Source organism: Salvelinus namaycush, chromosome 9 (assembly GCF_016432855.1).
Source record: "Salvelinus namaycush isolate Seneca chromosome 9, SaNama_1.0, whole genome shotgun sequence".
NCBI lineage: Eukaryota > Metazoa > Chordata > Actinopteri > Salmoniformes > Salmonidae > Salvelinus > Salvelinus namaycush.
The window spans coordinates 42437216-42457797 of NC_052315.1; the positions used below are offsets into that span (position 1 = coordinate 42437216).

Here is a 20582-nt window from a genome sequence, read left to right on the forward strand (position 1 = left end):
ATATATATATATATATATATATATATATATATATATATATATATATATATATATATATATATATATATATATATATATAATATCTATCTAAATGGGTCCTAAAATACAAAATCAAATAGCTAAATGATCCATAGCATGACCATCATGATCCATAGCATGACCATCTTAAAACAATTCCATATGTCAGCTTAGCACCCCCCCCCCCCCAAAATGTCTTAGACTAAAGAAGTAAGTAACCATACCAAACTTAACATAAACTAATTTGAAAGTTCGGGATTTACTGTTACTGTGTTACGTCTAGTCTATGAGACCAGGCTACAGTAAAGGACTACAGTGTAGCCTTATGAGAGTAGCCTACAACAAGAGAAACATCTAGTCAAACCAAGTCCCTGTGATCAATAATCATATGTAGGTATATATAGGTTGTCTAGGCCCTAGTGTATTGTGTATTGACAGTGGGGCCGGAATCTAAAGCAATTGCTTTTTTAGTCTTCAGCATTTTGCCGTAAATGCGATCTCTGTGAATGTCAGGGAAATTGCCTTTAAAAGGCACATTGTTGCTATTGCAATGCGCTTGACAACAAAGGGCCTCTGATGGAATCCTGGCCAAAGTTTTACAACACCAGAGCATTCTCTGTAGGCTATCACATTTTCTGGTTTCTTAGTATGGGCCTACCCAATGAAAGTGGCCTTCAACAATGTGGAAATGTAAATTTGACCTAAAAAAAAGCATCCTCATGTCCTGCTCTCTCTCCCTGTAGACTTAAGTTAACACCTGCTGTTGGGATGTTGTGGTCCCCTTGAACCCCAGTGTGTGATGCCCTCTGTGCTGGTTATTGGATCTTGCCCTGGATGCTCTTAGCCTCATCCAGTCTCAGACAGGTGACCCAGTCTGAGACTGGACAGGAAAAGGTAGTGAGGTCATCAAGCAGTCCACACTCAGGCTGCTGGACCAATTTTGATTGTGCCCACATTGTAGCTGTTGCATCTACACATGGTAGTGAAATGTGTCTCTTATAAGTCCACTGTGTCCGCATTGGCTGAATCCTAAATCATGCCCTTCCCCTCAGCCCTCCATTTGCACGTTCACAAGAATTTGGAAAAGAATAATGGTCAAATGCTGCACAATCCAGGTGTTGAAAGCTCTTAGAGACTTATCCAGAAAGACCCACAGCTATAAGAGCTGCCAAAGGTGCTTCTACAAAGTATTGACTCATGTGAATACTTATGTTAATGAGATATTTCTGTATTTAATTTTCAATAAATGTACAAACATTTCTAAAAACATGTTTTCACCGAGGGACCTTACAGATAATTATATGTGTGGGGTACAGAGATGAGGTAGTCATAAAAAAAAATATGTTAAACACTATTATTAAACACACTTGTGTGACTTGTTAAGAAAAGTTTTACACCTGAACTTGTTTAGGCTTCCCATAACAAGGTAGTTGAATATTTATTGACTCAAGACATTTCAGCTTTTACATTTTTATTAATATGTAAACATTTCTGAAAACCTAATTCCGCTCTGACATTATGGGGTATTGTGTGTAGGCCAGTGACACAAAATCACAATTTAATCCATTTTAAATTCAGGCTACAACATAACAAAATGTGGAAAAATCAAGGGGTGTGGATACTTTCTGAGGGTACGTTGACTTTTTCCACATTTTGATACGTTACAGCCTTATTTTAAAATCCATTAAACACATATGTATTCATCAATCTACATAGTGGGAAAACAAATATATAAAAAATAAAAAAACAGGAATACCTTATTTACATAAGTAAATTGAGCTCAGGTGCATCCTGTTTCCATTGATCCTCCTTGAGATGTTTCTACAACTTGATTGGACTCCACCTGTGGTAAATTCAATTGATTGGACATGATTTGGGAAGGCACACACCTGTCTATATAAGGTCCCACAGTTGACAGTGCTTGGCAGAGCAAAAACCAAGCCATGAGGTCGAAGGAATTGTCTGTAGAGCGCTGAGACAGGATTGTGTTGAGGCACAGATCTGGGTAAGGGTGCCAAAAATAATCTGCAGCATTGAAGGTCCCCAAGAACACAGTGGCCTCCATCATTCTTAAATAGAAGAAGTTTGGAACCACCAAGACTTCCTAGAGCTGGCCAAACTGAGCAATCAGGGGAAAGGCCCTTAGGGAGGTTACCAAGAACTCAATGGTCACTCTGATAGACTTCCTCTGTGGAGATGGGAGAACCTTCCAGAAGGACAACCATCTCTGCACAACTCCACCAATCAGGCCTTTATGGTAGAGTAGCCACATGGAAGTCACTCCTCAGTAAAAGGCACATGCCTCAACTGGCAGCTTCATTAAATAGTACCCACACCAGTCTCAAAGTCAACAGTGAAGAGGCGACTCCTGGATGCTGGCATTCTAGGCAGATTTGCAACAAAAAAGCCATACAGTTGAAGTCGGAAGTTTTTTCAAACACATTCAAACTCGTTTTTCAACCACTCCACACAGTTCTTGTTAACAAACTATAGTTTTGGCAAGTCGGTAAGAACATCTACTTTGTGCATGACAAGTAATTTTTCCAACAATTGTTTACCAACAGATTATTTCACTTATTCACTGTATCACAATTCCAGTGGGTCAGAAGTTTACATATACTAAGTTGACTGTGCCTTTAAACAGCGTGGAAAATTCCATTAAAGGATGTCATGGCTTTAGAAGCTTCTGATAGGCATAAAAGGCATCATTTGAGTCAATTGGAGGTGTACCTGTGGATGTATTTCAAGGCCTACCTTCAAAGTCAGTGCCTCTTTGCTTGACATCATGGGAAAATCAAAAGAAATCAGCCAAGACCTCAGAAAAATAATTGTAGACCTCCATAAGTCTGGTTCATCCTTGGGAACAATTTCCAAATGCCTGAAGGTACCATGTTCATCTGTACAAAAAATAGTACACAAGTATAAACACCATGGGACCATGCAGCTGTCATACCGCTCAGGAAGGAGACGCGTTCTTTGGTGTGAAAAATGCAAATCAATTCCAGAACAACAGCAAAGGACCTTGTGAAGATGCTGGATGAAACAGGTACAAAAATATCTATATCCACAGTAAATTGAGTCCTATATCGACATAACCTGAAAGGCCGCTCAGCAAGGAAGAAGCCACTGCTCCAAAACCGCCATAAAAAAAGCCAGACTACGGTTTGCAAATGCACATGTGGACAAAGATCGTACTTTTTGGAGAAATGTCCTCTGGTCTGATGAAACAAATATAGAACTCTTTGGCCATAATGACCATCGTTATGTTTGGAGGAAAAAGGGGGATGCTCGCAAGCCGAAGAACACCATCCCAACCGTGAAGCACGGGGCTGGCAGCATCATGTTGTGGGGATGCTTTGCTGCAGGAGGGACTGGTGCACTTCACTAAATAAATGGCATCATGAGGAAAGAAAATGATGTGGATATTTTGAAGCAACATCTCAAGACATCAGTCAGGAAGTTAAAGCTTGGTCGCAAATGGGTCTTCCAAATGGACAATGATCCCAAGCATAATTCCAAAGTTGTGGCAAAAAGGCTTAAGGACAACAAAGTCAAGGTATTGGAGTGGCCAGCACAAAGCCCTGACCTCAATCCTATTGAAAAGTTTTGTGAAGAACTGAAAAAGCGTGTGCGAGCAAGGAGGCCTACAAACCTGACTCAGTTACACCAGCTCTGTCAGGAGGAATGGGCCAAAATTCACCCAACTTATTGTGGGAAGCTTGTGGAAGGCTACCCAAAACGTTTGACCCAAGTTAAACAATTTAAAGGCAATGCTACCAAATACTAATTGAGTGTATGTAAACTTCTGACCCACTTGGAATGTGATGGAATAAAAAAAAGCTGAAATAAATCACTCTATTATTCTGACATTTCACATTCTTAAAATAAAGTGGTGATCCTAACTGGCCTAAGACAGGGAATTTTTACGAGGATTAAATGTCAGGAATTGTGAAAAACTGAGTTTAAATGTATTTGGCTAAGGTGTATGTAAACTTCCGACTTCAACTGTATCTCAGATTGGCCAATAAACAGAAAAGATGGGCAAACGAACACAGACACTGGACAGAAGAACTCTGAGTTGCCTCTTCACTGTTGATGTTGAGACTGGTGTTTTGCGGGTACTCTTTAATGAATCTGCCAGTTGAGGACTTGTGAGGCATCTGTTTCTCAAACTAGACACTCTAATGTACAGTCGTGGCCAAAAGTTTTGAGAATGACACAAATATACATTTTCACAAAGTTTGCTGCTGTGTGACAAGATAGGGTTGGTATACCGAAAATAGCCCTATTTGGTAAAAGACTAAGTCCATATTATGGAAAGAACAGCTCATATAAGCAAAGAGACATGAAGGTCAGAACTTTGAAAGTTTCTTCAAGTGCAGTCGCAAAAACCATCAAGCGCTATGATGAAACTAAACTGGCTCTCATGAGGACCGCCACCGGAAAGGAAGACTCAGAGTTTCCTCTGCTGCAGAGGACAAGTTCATTAGAGTTACCAGCCTCAGAAATCGGCAATTAACTGCACCTCAGATTGAACCTTACAGAGTTCAAGTAACAGACACATCTCAACATGAACTGTTCAGAGGAGACTGCGTAAATCAGGCCTTTGTGGTCGAATGCTGCAAAGAAACCACTACTAAAGGACACCAATAATAAGAAGAGACTTGCTTTGGCCAAGAAAACGAGCAATTGACATTAGACCGGTGGAAATCTGACCTTTGGTCTGATGAGTCCAAATCTGAGATTTTTGGTTCAAACCGCCTTGTCTTTGTGAGACGCAGAGTGGGTGAACGGATGATCTCCAAATGTGTAGTTCCCACCGTGAAGCATGGAGGAGGTGTGATGGTGTGAAGGTTCTTTGCTGGTGACACTGTCTGTGATTTATTTAGAATTCAAGGCACACTTAACCAGCATGGCTAACAGAGCATTCTGCAGCGATACGTCATCCCATCTGGTTTGAGCTTAGTGGGACGATCATTTGTTTTTCAACAGGAAAATAACCCAAAACAAACCTCCAGGCTGTGTAAGGACTATTTGACCAAGAAGGAGAGTGATGGAGTGCTGCATCAGATGACCTGGCTTCCACAATTACCCGACCTCAACCCAATTGAGATGGTTTGGGATGAGTTGGACCGCAGAGTGAAGGAAAAGCAGCCAAAAAGTGCTCAGCATATGTGGGAACTCTTTTGAGACTTTTGGAAAACTCATGAAGCTGGTTGAGAGAATGCAAAGCTGAGTAAGTGTGTCCAAACTTCTGACTGGTACTGTGTATGTATGTTTAAAATATATATATATATATATTTTGAAGAAATCAAATAATGTATATTGGAAAATCAAACAGAATATCCCCAATCACCACTAATCACTTTATTTCAGTACATATTACTAATACAAAATGGTCTGTACAAAGGCTAAAATAGGTTTTTTTTTTGCATAGAAGGATCAGCGAAATTAAAGAAAGCCAGAATGGAATGGCACAGTAAACTACCCACTACCAAACAGGAAGGAGAGAAGGAGAACAGATAGGCTAAGGCCTAGATTCAATCTGTAGCGCTAATGATCCGTGCTCTTCCGAGATTTACATTTTAAGGTTATTTCCTATTGAGCCGACATACTGCGTTTACTGTGACGTGGGGAGCATTGCCTTTAAATTTGAACCGCGCTGTAGTGTGGATCTTCAATGCTCTGGATTGAATCTACGCCTAACTCAGGGGGTAAAGCTCAGTAGAAAAATACTCTTGTGCTCACATCAAACAGTAAAAATATTGCCAATTTTATAGGACACATCTGTAGAAACCAACTCGAAGAAAATCAGAGCCATAGATATAGTGAGATACAGTATATAGAGATATATCTATATATGGCTCAAACTCTTATTATACTGCTCAATTTATACACTTCCCCCCCTTCACCAATACACATGTAAATATTGGACTATAAATTGTGCCTTCCTGTATTATACTTATGCTAAAATGTTTATTCTATTCTACTGTAATTTATTTTATGTTCATATTCTTATCTTTTATTATTTATTATTGTTGCATTGTTGAGAAGGAACCTGCAAGTAAGCATTTCACTGGACAATGTATACCATGCGTATCCTGTACATACCACTAATAAAACTTAAAACCTGACAACTGTCATTTGAGTTTCTATTGTGATTAGTTCATCACACTGTCTGCAGTAGCTGCCCCTTAGGTTTCATTATCTTTAAATGAGAACATATTTTAAGGGGAGATGCTGTTCACGGTTTCCCTTGATGTAGCCTAACTTCTGACAGCTCACTGATTCACTCCGTTCAATATACCAAAATAGTATAAATTATTCCGAATCTAACCCTACTTTAAAAACTATACTTAACGGTGCCAAGAAAAAAGGAACACAATAACGTCAGTCTTCAAACATGAAAGGCAAATGAGCGTACAGGGTATAGTGGGATTTTGCGACACACTTTCCTTTATTTAAAAAATATTAGGATTTAAAGAATGAAATGTAGTGCACCACCTAATATAGATATTCAGAGTTCTTTTACATGTAGCAAAAAAAAAATCCACAGGACAAGGCTGACAGATAGCAGATAATACTGCGGTTTGCCATGACACTACATCAAACACACCATTCAAGAGCTTACATTTCAGAACAGCTCAGATAGTCAGCTTTAGTTGTGAGGGATTAGTGATGAGATTATAAAAATATGTCAAAGGTGGTAGAAATGAGCTGCTTCCATAGCAGACAAAACCCCCAATAACCATTCTTCCCTTTCCATCTCCAGTCTGTGGCAGTGTTTCCATGTGAAGAGAGGGAAAAAAATACTTAAAGCTCATTCCAAATCCACCAATGAAATGTATCCTATTTCTCACTACAAGCTGCAATACTGTAAATTAAACTAACAATACAGTACTAACCCCCAAAAAACACATTTACATTTCGTTTACAATGCTCCTGAATTAAAAAGTACAAATGCAAACAATCTATCAAACAAATAAAAGATGAACAACATGAATTAATGGGTAGGAAATTAGTTAACGCCCGTACAGCTAAGAAAATGACTTCCAAAAATAAACAGTCAGAGAGAGCGTGTGTGTTAATATCATCTTCTGTCAATATCAGAAGATGCCAATGGGCATTAGGTTAATGGGGTCCTTCCTATTGCAGAGGTGCAACAAGAACAGTTGATCAGTTGTGAAATTAGAATATTTACTCCCAGGACTAGAATAAGAGTAATGCAGTAAGAGGAATTATGTTGCTCAGTCAGTGTCATCTGAGATTTAACACACTCCATAGGGCAGAGTTGGGCAGGCATTTACAAGAACGGTACAGGCATGGTTAAAGACATACCGCAGATAATAGAATAGCACATCCTAATGTACACAAAATGAATGACATTTTTAAGGTCATTTCAGATTGAGCCGACATATGTGAATGCGGGAATATTGACTTTAAATTAAAATCGACCTATAACTCGGATTTTCTGCAATACTTTTACGATGCAGATTGGATCCAGCTCTTCGCATATAGAGAAAACAAAACAGCAAACATGCAGTATGTATTGATCCTCCTACTCAGACGGCATGTTCCTCCCTCAAAACAGGACTGGAATAAATGCCTGCGGCGAAGTTAAGACAGGAAGGTGGTTTAGTTGCACCTTAAAAAGGAATAACGTTACGTTCCTGTTTGTCTTCAATTCCCCCGTCTAACTATCTGTCTATAATCCCAAGGATATACTACTAATGCTCTCCGGATGACTGACAGTGAGCTTCAGACACAACAAAGCCAAGTAGAACACAGTAAAAGAGCAGATCGTATAAAAACAAGAGACAAAAACAGCTAATGTACAACAAGAAAACATCACAAAACACTTGTGTTAAAGTGATAGACTTCTTCTCCTCTATGAACATGAACAAACAACATTTGTTTGATAAAACACTGAAAAACCACTTGACGGTGGGAGAATGCGGGAAGCAAAGACTTGAATGAATTCCTTTCCGAAGAACAGAAAAATGTCAATGGTAGAAAACCGACATTTCAGAGATGGCAGTGACAGTTACACGTTACGTGAATGACAACGGGAAAAACTGTTTGGGATTTTGAAATGATTCTTGAACGAAGTCTGACATATGGACTGTGTGAAGCCGGTTTTGTCTTCGGGATTTGATCATGTATATCTATCTTCATGCTGAAGTGGCTATTCTGCATTTCATTCAACGTGTAACCCTTCCACCCCAAATCACTTCACACAATGTCAGACTTTCACAATACCATAATGATCACAGATCTTATCAGTTGAGATGAATGGGCTCTTTAGTCTATGATTCTATGATTATCAGATGCAGTATTACTTCTGGGAGCAAGCAAAGTGGCAGAGGGTACAAGGATGTCGGTACACAGGGTACAAACCTGTTCTTACGTGACCGACGACAACTGTCACATCTCTACAAATGTCAACCCTGGCATGTACCTCGCAGCATTTGCTGGAGTGATAAATTGTGCCGAATGTTTGTGGATGCATCCAGGCAGAGGATGTGAAGCGCTCATGCCAGTGCTTTACATCAGCAGCTGTCATGTTTTTCCTGTGGTTGTAAAACATGGATTATGATGGGGCATCCAGTGAATCAGAGACAGAAAGTTCAACAACAACTATCTGAGCCTGTGACACAGCCATGCACAAAACCCACATCTGCTGCAATCTACCACTATGTAGAGTATTGTACATCCCAATATGTTCAAATTAAGATTTAATGAATGACCTTAGATGGTCCTGAAGATGATCCTTAATGCAGACAGAGTGTGAAGGCTAGGCCGCAGTGTCTCCGAGTTAGCTGCGTTTGGCAAAATGTCCTTTACCGCCTACCGCCTCCTCTATCCTTCACACGACATCCGCATGTAGCAGCAATGTCAGAGTTCTTACACCTCTTATCCCAAGCAGCATCCTAGCCTCTAACCCTCCTGCAATTGTAGGATGAGATTTTAGAACTGAGACACTTCTGGTCCCGATTATCTAACTTCTAACCAAATTCCCCAAAGTACAGTAAACATCCAGTCAGTTCAGCCAACCTCCCCTCCTTCATGTTAACGATAAGTCAATGAATTTATTACTACAAGCAGAAGGTTGCAAGTGAATGCTTCTTTCAGTTCCCTCTACTTCTGCATGTTGACATGTTAAAGGAAAACGGGGCCATGTTCATTAGGGCATGCAAAGGAAAATGTTTATGCTACAAAAATGACCGTTTCTTATTGTAAGTCCAGGTAGTCCTAAACTGTTTCAGTCCATTTTGTTCCATTTAGTGCCTAATGAACATGACCATGTTGGTAAAGCCCTCCAAAGCAGTTTAGAGTGTAGTTATCTACGTACCCTGAAACCTACTCTTGTTCTTGTACTAAACAGGACTCCTGCTGTTGAACCGCACATAGGCCACCGTTGTAGCGCTAGTAAAACGACTTGTCCTACAGGGCGCGTTGCCTTACCCGAACCACAGCCTCGCCTTTTGATCAGACTCCCTCCCTCCCTTCCACCCACTCTGTGACTGACTGACGCAAGGGAGGCGCTTTGAAAACTACAGCAGCAGCATCCAGACTACAGGTGTAGACACATCATCACTTAGTCTAGCAGGAATGTCAGTGAAAATGTGTACTGTGAAGAGCTTGTCTCGCCCCCCTGCCGTTCTGACATGTAAAAAGTAAGAGAGAGAGCGAAAGGATGAGATGGAGAAAGAGAGGGAATAAAAACTAAAGAGTTCAGGCATTCCTGGAGAGCTACCATCCTGTAGATTTTCGCTCCAACCTTAATCTAGTGCAGATGATTCTAATAATTAGCTGGTTGATAAACTGAATCAGGTCAGTTACAACTGGGGTTGGAGCGAAAACCTACTGGATGGTAGCTCTCCAGGAACAGGGTTGGATAGCCCTGCACTCTTAACTTGATTCCTCTGAAGTGTAATTCTTTCCATCACAGGAAAAACCTCTCCGAATCCAGGGCACCAACCACTTAGGGCTCATGGCATTATAACCTTGACCTACGACCCATCCCAACCCCTGACCATCCACAGTAAGGATGGGCAACTCCAGTCCTCGGGGGCCTGGTTGGTGACACACGTTTTCCCCAGCCACTGCTAACACCAGACTCCAATAATCAACTGATCATGGGTCCTGTGCTACCTGCTCAGACGTTACGTGCCAATGGTTGCGTGCCACGTCATTGACTGTGTCATCGACTGACAGATTGCTTTACCATATGATGTAGTTAGCTGATACATAAAATATCTATCCAGGCATTGTAAGATCTGGCATGCGTCAGCAACGCCTGGGCAGAGGAACGCGCCCATAGTCTTCAGTTTAGATGAATGCAATTAGTCTAATCAGGTGTGTTAGCTATAGGGCTAGGAGAAAAGTGTAACACCAGTTCGCCCCCCTAGGACTGGAGTTGCCCATCCCTGATCCACAGCAACTCATCACATCTCATCACAGGTGGCCGTAATGTCTGTAACGGATTAAATAGCATGGCATCGAAAACATCAAACACATAGTTTCCATTCGTTTGATACCATTCCCGCCATTCCATCCATTATTATGAGCCGTCCTCCCCTCAGCAGCCTCCTGTGCATCTCATCCATTCCACACCTCTGACAACAGATAACACTTAGCACAGGGCTCTCCAATCCTGTTTCTGGAGAGTTACCCTCCTGTAGGTTTTTCTTCCAACTCCAGTTGTAACTAAGCTGATTCAATTTATAAACCAGCTAATTATTAGAATCAGGTGCACTAGATGATGGTTGGAGTGACAACCTACAGGATGGTAGCTCTCCAGGAACCGGGTTGGAGTGACAACCTACAGGATGGTAGCTCTCCAGGAACCGGGTTGGAGTGACAACCTACAGGATGGTAGCTCTCCAGGAACCGGGTTGGAGTGACAACCTACAGGATGGTAGCTCTCCAGGAACCGGGTTGGAGTGACAACCTACAGGATGGTAGCTCTCCAGGAACAGGGTTGGAGTGACAACCTACAGGATAGTAGCTCTCCAGGAACAGGGTTGGAGTGACTACCTACAGGATGGTAGCTCTCCAGGAACCGGGTTTGAGAGTCTTGACTTAGCATATCAAACACTCCATTTCATAGGAGCATAAAGGACACATTTAGAAGAAAGAAATCATACTGTATTGGGAATAAAAATGACATTTTCAATGACAAAAAAAAAGAAGACATTTTCAATGAAAAAAGGGTTCCGGGGAGTAGAAAACTAGCATACCATGTCGGAGCCTTTCATCATTTACAAGGGAAAGAGGAAGTTAACATGAACCATCAACACGACAAAATCCATGAAAACCTGGAGACTACAATCTCATTTTTCTTTTCACCGCTTTCTTCGCCTTGCAGGGGGGATGTGAGCATTAGTAAAGCTTCCCGCAAAACTATTAGTCCAAGCGCCCAAAACATTTATATTTACTTCTGAACAGGAGAGAGACGACATAAGACATCTTCCAGTCCCATTTATCTTTGGCAAATGAATGGTGGAGTGGACAGAGAAGAGGACAAGGGTGACACAGCTGCAGTCTGTACAGGGTTTCTGGGAAGAGAGGGGAGTGGGAGGCTTTGTGATACAGGAGGTATGGGGGGGGGGGGGGGGGGGGGTCATCCAGAGTCTATCCCATCAGGCAGTACATGGGGCTCCTTTCCCTGTGTGCTGTCTGTCCCACGCTAAGCGTCATACTTCTTCCCTGTTCTGTGGATCTGGTGGAACAGTGTCATGGAGAACGCCATTCCCAGGAGCTGCAGAGAAGGAGAGGGAGAAAAATGAATTTTGTCTTTGAAGTCTCTATAAAAATGTTTTATCATTATTGTATCAAAGTCAGAGGACACAGTGAATGGTACAGTGCAGCCAGTTCTGAGTGATGTGAGCAAACTCTTGCGTTATGTACTCTGCTACACGAGGTGAAATACATTCACTGTTAGTGCTTCTGGGCTTGTGTTGACTTTATGACACTGAAGAAAAATCCTCCAGCAGAGTTTGAAAACAACCCACATTTTCCTATTTCCAAACCAGGGATAGAGATTGGCTACCTCCTCTCTCTCTCAGGCCGTCTTGAAACATCAAATATAACAACATGCCTCTGTATCTCACTGATGAAATGCCGTGAGATAAGTGAGCACATTATGTCAATGAGGTAAAGCGCCGGGAAAAAAAGTTTATTCTTTGAAGTTTTCCATTAAGAAATAGCCTGTGATACGTAGGACTACTTTCACATCAAAGTCGGGAGGCTGATCCTAAAGCCATTATCTGAAGCAGTCAGGACTGGAGTGAGTAAAACTCTTTATTACAGAACATAACTGGGTTCAAATACTATTTGAAATCTTTCAAAAACAGCGTTAGCCTGCCCAGAGTGCCATATGGGCGGGGTTTGCGTTTTTTTGACTATTCTATTGGTTCCATTGTGCCAGGAAAGCTCAATCAAGCCCAGCTAAATTATTATAAATTATTTCAAGTAGTATTTGAACCCAGGTCAGTTACACATGCAGACCACACTTACTGTAACCGGAAGTTAGCTAGCTAGCTACCGTAGGAAGTATTTTGCTACTGTGATTAGCATTAGCCTCTGGGAAGCTGCTGCTGACTTTCCCTTTCGTTCCAGACAAACTTGGGTCCATATGCTTAGGGATACCTTCTTAAACTCTGCCAGTCTCACCTAATATCTAACACAGTGTGGTGAACAAAGCTAACAGTTATTATACCAGGCTCTTGAGCAATGCCAAGCACACATCACAGATCAAACTCCAACCCCTACCCTGTCACACACAGACACACACCCTGTTCAGTATGTCTGCATTAGGGATGCAACTGTAGGGCAGAGGCTTTTGATTAACTCATGCGGACTCTCCCCAGCTTGCTCCAGCTTACTCTACAGAGCAAAGTAGAGGTTTGAAGCAAAGTCTATCTATGGTTCTAGGTTCCATATTTTGTTATTGAACAGATAGGACAATAGTGTGAATACAGAAAAGATAGGAGTTGGAGTCAAAGGGCAGTGGACCGGATTCAAACCCACGCCGGGAACTGGCATACACGTGTGTCAACACTAACCGCTGGACCACACAGGCCATCTCTCTGCAGACTGCCTTTTAATGATTCTCATTTCTACTACTCTCTCAGTAATGGGCTGGGGAATGTTAGGTGGTGGGGTCAGGCCAAAGGTCAAAGGAAAAGTAAATTATGTACAGTATATTGTCCTTCTGCTGCTGCAGGCTCAGCCTTCTATATATCCTCATTATATCTCTCTCATTCTCTCTTTCTCTACTTCTCTCCTGCTCTCCTTCTATCCCTCTCTCATAAACACCCTATGCAACAGGTGTGTTTGGGATTTGATAATGTGTGTGTGCAGAGAGAGTGCAGACCAGCCCTGTGGTACAGTCTAAAATCATGGTGACAACTCTACTTCTATACGTTAAAGAGCTTGGGCTCTCCTGCCTCTGACACAGAGTAGGTAGGGAAGAGCAGAGAGGCAGCTGGAGTTAGACAGGTAGGCAAGACAGGAAGGGTAGACAAGGAGGCAGACAGGTTGGGAAGACAGGTGCTTTAGCGTAGTCAGAGAGACATACCACGAGAAAAGATAGTCAGACAGGTACTTTATGGTAGACAGAGGAGTCAGACAGAAAGGACAGACAGGAGGAACATAGGGATGCAGCAGGCTGAGATCTCTTTATCAGGTCTTATATCACTTCCTGGTGTCTGGCTCCAGCTCCAGCGTTGGGCACAGAGCCAAGGTGCTTTGATTTCCTCAGACAGGACCAGGGAGCACCAGACACCATCTTCGATATTTCAGTATGGCAGAATGTGTAGGTGCTATTACGCCCACTGAGCATGGACTTTATTACTGGCCTGTCTCTCACAGGGAGAGGGAGTGTGTGGCTGTGGAGTTACACACACACACACACACACACACACACACACACACACACACACACACACACACACACACACACACACAAACATACACACACACTTCATGGAGAGAGCTTGCTGCTTACCTGCACTACCAAGATGCACATGCCAATGGTTCCCATGAGATGCTTATTGTCATCGAGCCACTCCTCCACCTTCTCATAGCAGCCCTAGGGGACAGAGGGACAACAATAGAACTGTGAGCGGACACTAGAAGAAAGATAGACTAGGGGGTGATGGAGGAAATATGGAAGAACAGTAAAAGTCACTCGATGGAGATAAATAACGGTCTGCCAAAAACAGCAATTGAAAAGCACTTTGGATCGTTCAATTTTGAATATGGCAAGACATTTAATATTTCGGACGCACAAGGTTGTTGGGGAGAGAAAGAGACACAGTAAAATCACTGAAGTGGCCCTTCTGTAGCTATCATCTCTGGTTCATGCATACTGTAAGATGTTATCAATCACAGGTTCATTCACAGGTCACTACTACTTGAAAAAGTTTGGCATGGGCACTCAAATCCTCAAAACGTTCTACAGCTGTACCATTGAGAGCATATTGACTGGCTGCATCGCTGCCTGGTATGGCAATAGCACCGCCATCGATCGCGTGGCACTACAGGGGGTGGTGCGGACACCTCAGTACATCACTGGGGCCGAGCTCCCTGCCATTCAGGACATCTGTATCAGGCGGTGTGGAAGGAAGGCCCGGAAAATCGTTTAAGCCATAGACTCTACTAAATGTAAAACTATATAAAACTAAACTAAATATATTCACGTCACCAAATTATTGATTAAAACACACTGTTTTGCAATTAAGATCTACAGTAGCCTTAACAGCACTCTGTAGGGTAGCACCATGGTGTAGCCGGAGGACAGTTCGCTTCCGTCCTCCTCTGGGTACATTGACTTCAATACAAAACCTAGGAGGTTCGTGGTTCTCACCCCCTTCCATAGATTTGCATAGTTATTATCAGAACTTCCGGAGGACGTCCTCCAACCTATCAGAGCTCTTGCAGCTTGAACTGACCTGTTGTCCACCCAATCAAAGGATCAGAGAATGAATCTAGTACTGAAAGCAAAAGTACAGCTAGCTAGCACCACAGTGCATAAGATTTGGTGAGTAGTTGACTCAAAGAGAGAGAAAGACAATAGTTGAACAGTTTTGAACAAATTAATTTCTTCAAAAATGAAGGAGAAGCGAGAGAGAGAGTTAGCTACTGTATATTTATATATTTATTATATTTATATTTATTATATTTTTTTCACTTTCCCGTACTTAGCTAGCGAATGCAGATAGCTAGTTTAGCCTACTCAAACATCCGGCTCAAACAGAGAGGGATGCTATGTTAGTTAGCTAGCTGACTATGGATATGGCTATCCAACACTTGAAATCTGCCAAGTCAAGGTAAGCTTTTGGTTGTATTTATTTCTTGCCACCGGGGCCCGCCGGTGTAACTGCTAACCTCCTTGCTGACTGTACACTGTACTGCATGATTGTAGCGGGTTTACTAACGTGTTAGTTCTAGTAGCTATTTTGACTATGACGTTATAATATGGAGACAGCGATGTAGGCTGTGTGTAGCGGTCACAGACAGCTGATGTGTTGTGCACTGAAGTCCACAAGCGAAGGGTGAGAGGAGGAGAGCGCATAGATGCGAGATGAAATTATACAATTATCAAAGGGATCATGCTACAGTATGTGGCTGCTATGAAAGTGAATTATATTTGCGTGTGATCTGTTGAAATACGTTTCTTAAACGGAAGCAAACGGAACGAAACGGGGATAAACATACCTGAATTTGTCCAATAGAAACTCTCGTTGCAACTGTTGGGCTAATGATTACACCCTAGATCAGCTAGATGCAGGCAAGAGTGTGCAAGGCAGTATTGAATGTGTCAATGTCTGTCACCTTGGTTACTCAAATTTCTCTCGACCTGTGCACCTAGCGTACGTTGTAAACTTGCATTCATAAGCTAGGTTGTAGCAACCTCATGATGGGTATGGGGGAAATTAAAGTATCATGTAGTAGCCTAAACCTATCCATGTTACATTGAACTGGTTGAATGGAATATGAATGACAGTCATCCAATATGCTGTAATAGAAATAAGGCCAAACTCATAACAAAATGATTGTCCTCCCTTATCTTAAAAGGAACCGACCACCACTGCTCAACACATATGCACATCCACTCACATACAAGCTGCTGCTACTCTGTTTATCTTATATCCTGTTGCCTAGTCACCTTACCTCTATACATATCTACCTCCTTCATTCCAGTATCCCTGCACATTGTAAATATGGTACTGGAACTGACCCTGTATATAGTACCCTTACTTACTTACTGTGTCTTTCATATTTCTTCATATTTCTCATGTTTTTTCTAGTATTACATTGTTATTGATTATTGCATTGTTAGGTAGAGCTTGTAAGAAAGGCATTTCACTGTACTTGTACATGTGAAATTAAAACGTGAAACTACTATCTCCATGTGGTGGGGTTTGCACTCGATAACACAGCCACAAAGTCAGATTGCCACAAAATTGGCTGTGGAAAATGTAAGGTTAAGGTTAGGCATACGGTTAGCAGTGTGGTTAAGGTTAAGGTTAGGCATAAGGTTAGCAGTGTGGTTAAAGTTAAGGTTAGGTTTAAAATCATATTAAAATCAAATAGAGAAATTGTAGAAATGGGCAGGGTTTAGCCATAATTGAGTAAAGCTATGCTTTGTGACCTGCTGGACACCCCAGCTGGTCACCAGTGCTGGAAATATCTGCCCTATAATCAACGGCCAGGCCATCTACCTGTCTGTCCTCTGTCATCTCCAACCTAGGAGTCAAGTTTGATTCTTCTCTGCCCTTCGATGCCCACATAAAACAAATATGTAAAACATTGTTTTTTCATCTTAAAAATATTGCCCGGTTCATACCATCACTCTCCCAGCCAAATGCAGAGAAACTCATTCACGCCTTCCTATTCTCTCGGATTGACTACAGCAATGCGCTGTTAGACGGGCCTCCCAGCCAAATCACTACAGAGGCTACAACTAATCCAGAACAGTGCTGCCAGGGTCCTGACCAGGACCAAGAAGTCAAACAACATCACCCCGATCCTGGCCCAATGCCACTGGCTACTGGTCAACTACAGGATCGACGTCAAAGTTCTTGTGCTTGTATTTAAAGCCTTGAATGGATTGAGCCCCACCTCAATCAGCGAGCCACTTCGCACTCTCTGCTCCAGTTCCTAAAACACATCTCTGAACTATGGGGGACTGAGCCTTCTGCTCCCTTGCCCCTCGCCTATGGAATGCTCTCCCTGGCCATCTGAGAGCTGCTCCATCACTCTGAACTTTTAAAATGGGCCTTAAAACCCACTTCTACAGACTGTCTTTTTCATTTTTATTTTGCTTTCCTCCGTAGAGCTTTGAGACAACTCTGGAATGAAATGCTCTATTCAAATGAAATGTGTTATTATTAGGATGTATTATTATAATTATGACATTGTGGCTGTGTTAACTAGTGACAACCATGTGGCGGGGCAGTTAGTGACAGTTTCAGCTGTTACAATAGATGGGTTGGCTGACAATGTCACGAAAACAATGTGCGTGCTTCCATGGGGCAGAAGTCAGCATGTTGTTGTGATTCTGGAAGGCCAGATTGCTAGCAAGAATGACAAGAAACTGCCATGTGGGGAATCGTAGGTGGCTTGTTTCAGCTTGTTTCCCCCATGTTATTGATACCATATCTTCTTTTGAGGTGTTTTGACTGATTTCATGTCAATGCTAATATGGAAAAAATTTGCTAGCTAGCGAACTGTAACGATGTATTTGAGAGACAAGTGGTCATTCTGCAAATGTATTGCCAACTAGTATCTAATAATAATAACACTTAAATAATAATAATAATAATACGTTGTTGTACAACTACTAATAGACCTAGAACTAATAAAAACGACTGTTAGAACTATTAATACAACTAATAAAACAAAACAAAAAAAACAAAAATACCTATAATATATAGTATACTGTACACATACATACACGCACATTTACAAGTATCTTCACATGGTGATGTTTCTATTAGTTAAAAACACAAACAGTTTGTTCTTAACATTTGAAAAGGGGCTTTCTATTGCAAAGATTTACATGGAACTCAAAACCATCTTTAGGCACACTGCAGTACAGATATGGAGGGAACATGTAGACCCTGAAGTTTTGTGCTGTAAAATCAAACTGCTGTTTTAGGCAAAATGAAAGCAAAAGTTCACACAGTGACCAAAATTCAAAGTAAGCAATGTTAGGCTACTTAAACTCTAAATGATGTTCAGAACAATACAATCCTTATCTCAACACACTTGCAAAGTAACTATTGTATAGTCATTTGAAATATATACTTCTTTTAGATACACCTTTTTTCTGAGCAGAAGGAATCTGTGCACTCTTCGATTGGCACTAGAAGAGCCGAGTGAGTCAATTTTTACGTCATGCCACCCTCCGTCCTTGACTTTTCCTATATAAGTCTATTTAACTCACATATGTTGTCACAAACGGAATGTGTTATAAGCAGATTTAAGAGGATTTTTTGTATATATTTTTTTTTGCGCAAAAAAATAACTTTTTCAAATCCTCCTACATAGTTACATGCATGTAAGATGTTTTGATTTCTATATATTATCAGAAAGAGCAGATTATGAGGGTACCAAAACCCTTATCATTGCCAAATAACTCTCAAAATTAAAGAGATAAGCTCTATTTCCAAATAAAACGTTTTCCAAGAATAACCACTGTTCCATGCATTCCAAACATGAGCATGTGCCACAGTAAGTAAACTATTGAAAATGCTATTGTTGTAACGGCAGCCTTCCTCCTCTTCGTCTGAAGAGGAGGTGTAGCAGGGATCGGACCAAGACGCAGCGTAGTTCGTGCTCAACATATTTAATTAAGACGATAAACGTGAACACTTACACAATACAAAAATAACAAACGTGGCAAACCGAAACAGTCCTCTCTGGTGAAACGAACACAAAGACAGGAAACAACCACCCACAAAATCCCAACACAAAACAAGCCACCTAAATATGATTCCCAATCAGAGACAATACAAAACACCTGCCTCTGATTGAGAACCATATTAGGCCAAACATAGAAACAGACAAACTAGACACACAACATAGAATGCCCACCCAGCTCACGTCCTGACCAACACTAAAACAAGTAAAACACACAAGAACTATGGTCAGAACGTGACAATTGTGTTAAAAAAAATGTTTCTTCATATTCTGATGTTACTCAAGACCTTCATAAACACTGAAAATATATAATTTTTCCGATACCATATATGAAATGTATTTATTACATTGTTGGGTCAAAGGGTCATTGGGTCAAAGGGCCTGGCTTTTCTGGTGTTAAAATGCTCTTTGGTTTCCCATGCTTGTGACATTGATAACATTTGATTGTTTAATATATGACCTATAGGCCTCCAATTTATTCCAGAGGATTCACATCTCATGACAGTGACTGCCCTGTGCCCGCCTGGTGTCCAGTGCGCCCACTCACCCGTGTCCAGAACATGTTGGTGGAGTTGCGTCCGCACTCCTGGTAGTGCTCCTGGCAGCAGCGGTCGGGCACCACCTTCTCCTTGAGGGCCTCGTGCCAATCTGTGTACCCTACCACCCCACAGCACTTCCACTGCAAGACACACACACGGAGGAGGACAGCAGAAGTTAGTGCTACCTGTCTGTGCGTTCAAAGAGTCCTTAAAACAATTCTGATAAATACGGCAGTAAGTTAGTCTATTGTAATTACGTATGTACGCTCCCTGTAAGATGCTGTCCCTTAAGATGCTGTATCTTAGGTAGCCCATAGCATATTCCAAGAAACAGTATGGATGTTCCATACCGGCTGTTCTGTTAATTCAACCATCCATGGTAATTACAGCAAAAATGGTTTCAGGTGAAGGCTTCGCTATAAATCCATTTATGCACTATCCTGAGGTGAACTTGAGTCCACATTAAAGTTATTTTGCTGTTTTACATGTGAAAGTGGATTGTTCATGAATGGTCATGATCCTAGAATGTCACATACTACATACCTCTGCTTGAATGATGTTCCATGCGTTCCTGAGGCCTACATTGTTGTCTGTGTTGTACAGAGACAAGCCATCCTTCAGGTCCTGCTTGGCATTCTCGCTGACCTGATGACAGATAACACAACACACACAAACCTTGGTTAGATAGATGGCTTCAGGTGACCTAGAAATCTGTCAGACACATTGGATTATGCCGCATATCATTTGTTAAATCTGAAGGTTTGACTTTGACGTCGCTCGATTCCCTCCACTGAGCTTACATTTAAATATGCCTTTTGGCATAGCTATTGCGTTTTCCTCTCGACTGGATCTTAACAATACGATCAGTGCTCATGTCATTTCTAATGGATATAAATATTTCATCACACGTGTTAATGAGATTATTGCATACAATCTATGCTTGGCTGTTCCAGAGCAGCCGTGTATGCCTAGAGGGCTGGGAAACTACCATGGAAGATTGAAGGCGGTGTGCAGAGATGGGAGTCATTATATGGAGGAATGATACTATGTCTGTAAGAGGAGTGCGTGCTGGTCTTACAGGAGATAAAA

The 20582-nt window shown here is 41.6% G+C and overlaps 1 protein-coding gene across 1 annotated transcript in view; it reads right to left on the minus strand.

Moving 5' to 3' along the window:
* Positions 1 to 11147: 11147 nt before the first annotated feature.
* The window catches only part of tspan9a (tetraspanin 9a), a 285667-nt gene continuing 276232 nt past the window's right edge, over positions 11148 to 20582 (minus strand). The window contains exons 7-10 of the mRNA XM_039001479.1: positions 20037 to 20138; positions 19502 to 19633; positions 14033 to 14116; positions 11148 to 11782 (exon numbers count right to left, since the gene is read on the minus strand). Coding sequence (XP_038857407.1) covers positions 11711 to 11782; positions 14033 to 14116; positions 19502 to 19633; positions 20037 to 20138 — 390 coding nt within the window. The 3' untranslated portion in view covers positions 11148 to 11710. The remainder of the gene's footprint in view (positions 11783 to 14032; positions 14117 to 19501; positions 19634 to 20036; positions 20139 to 20582) is intronic.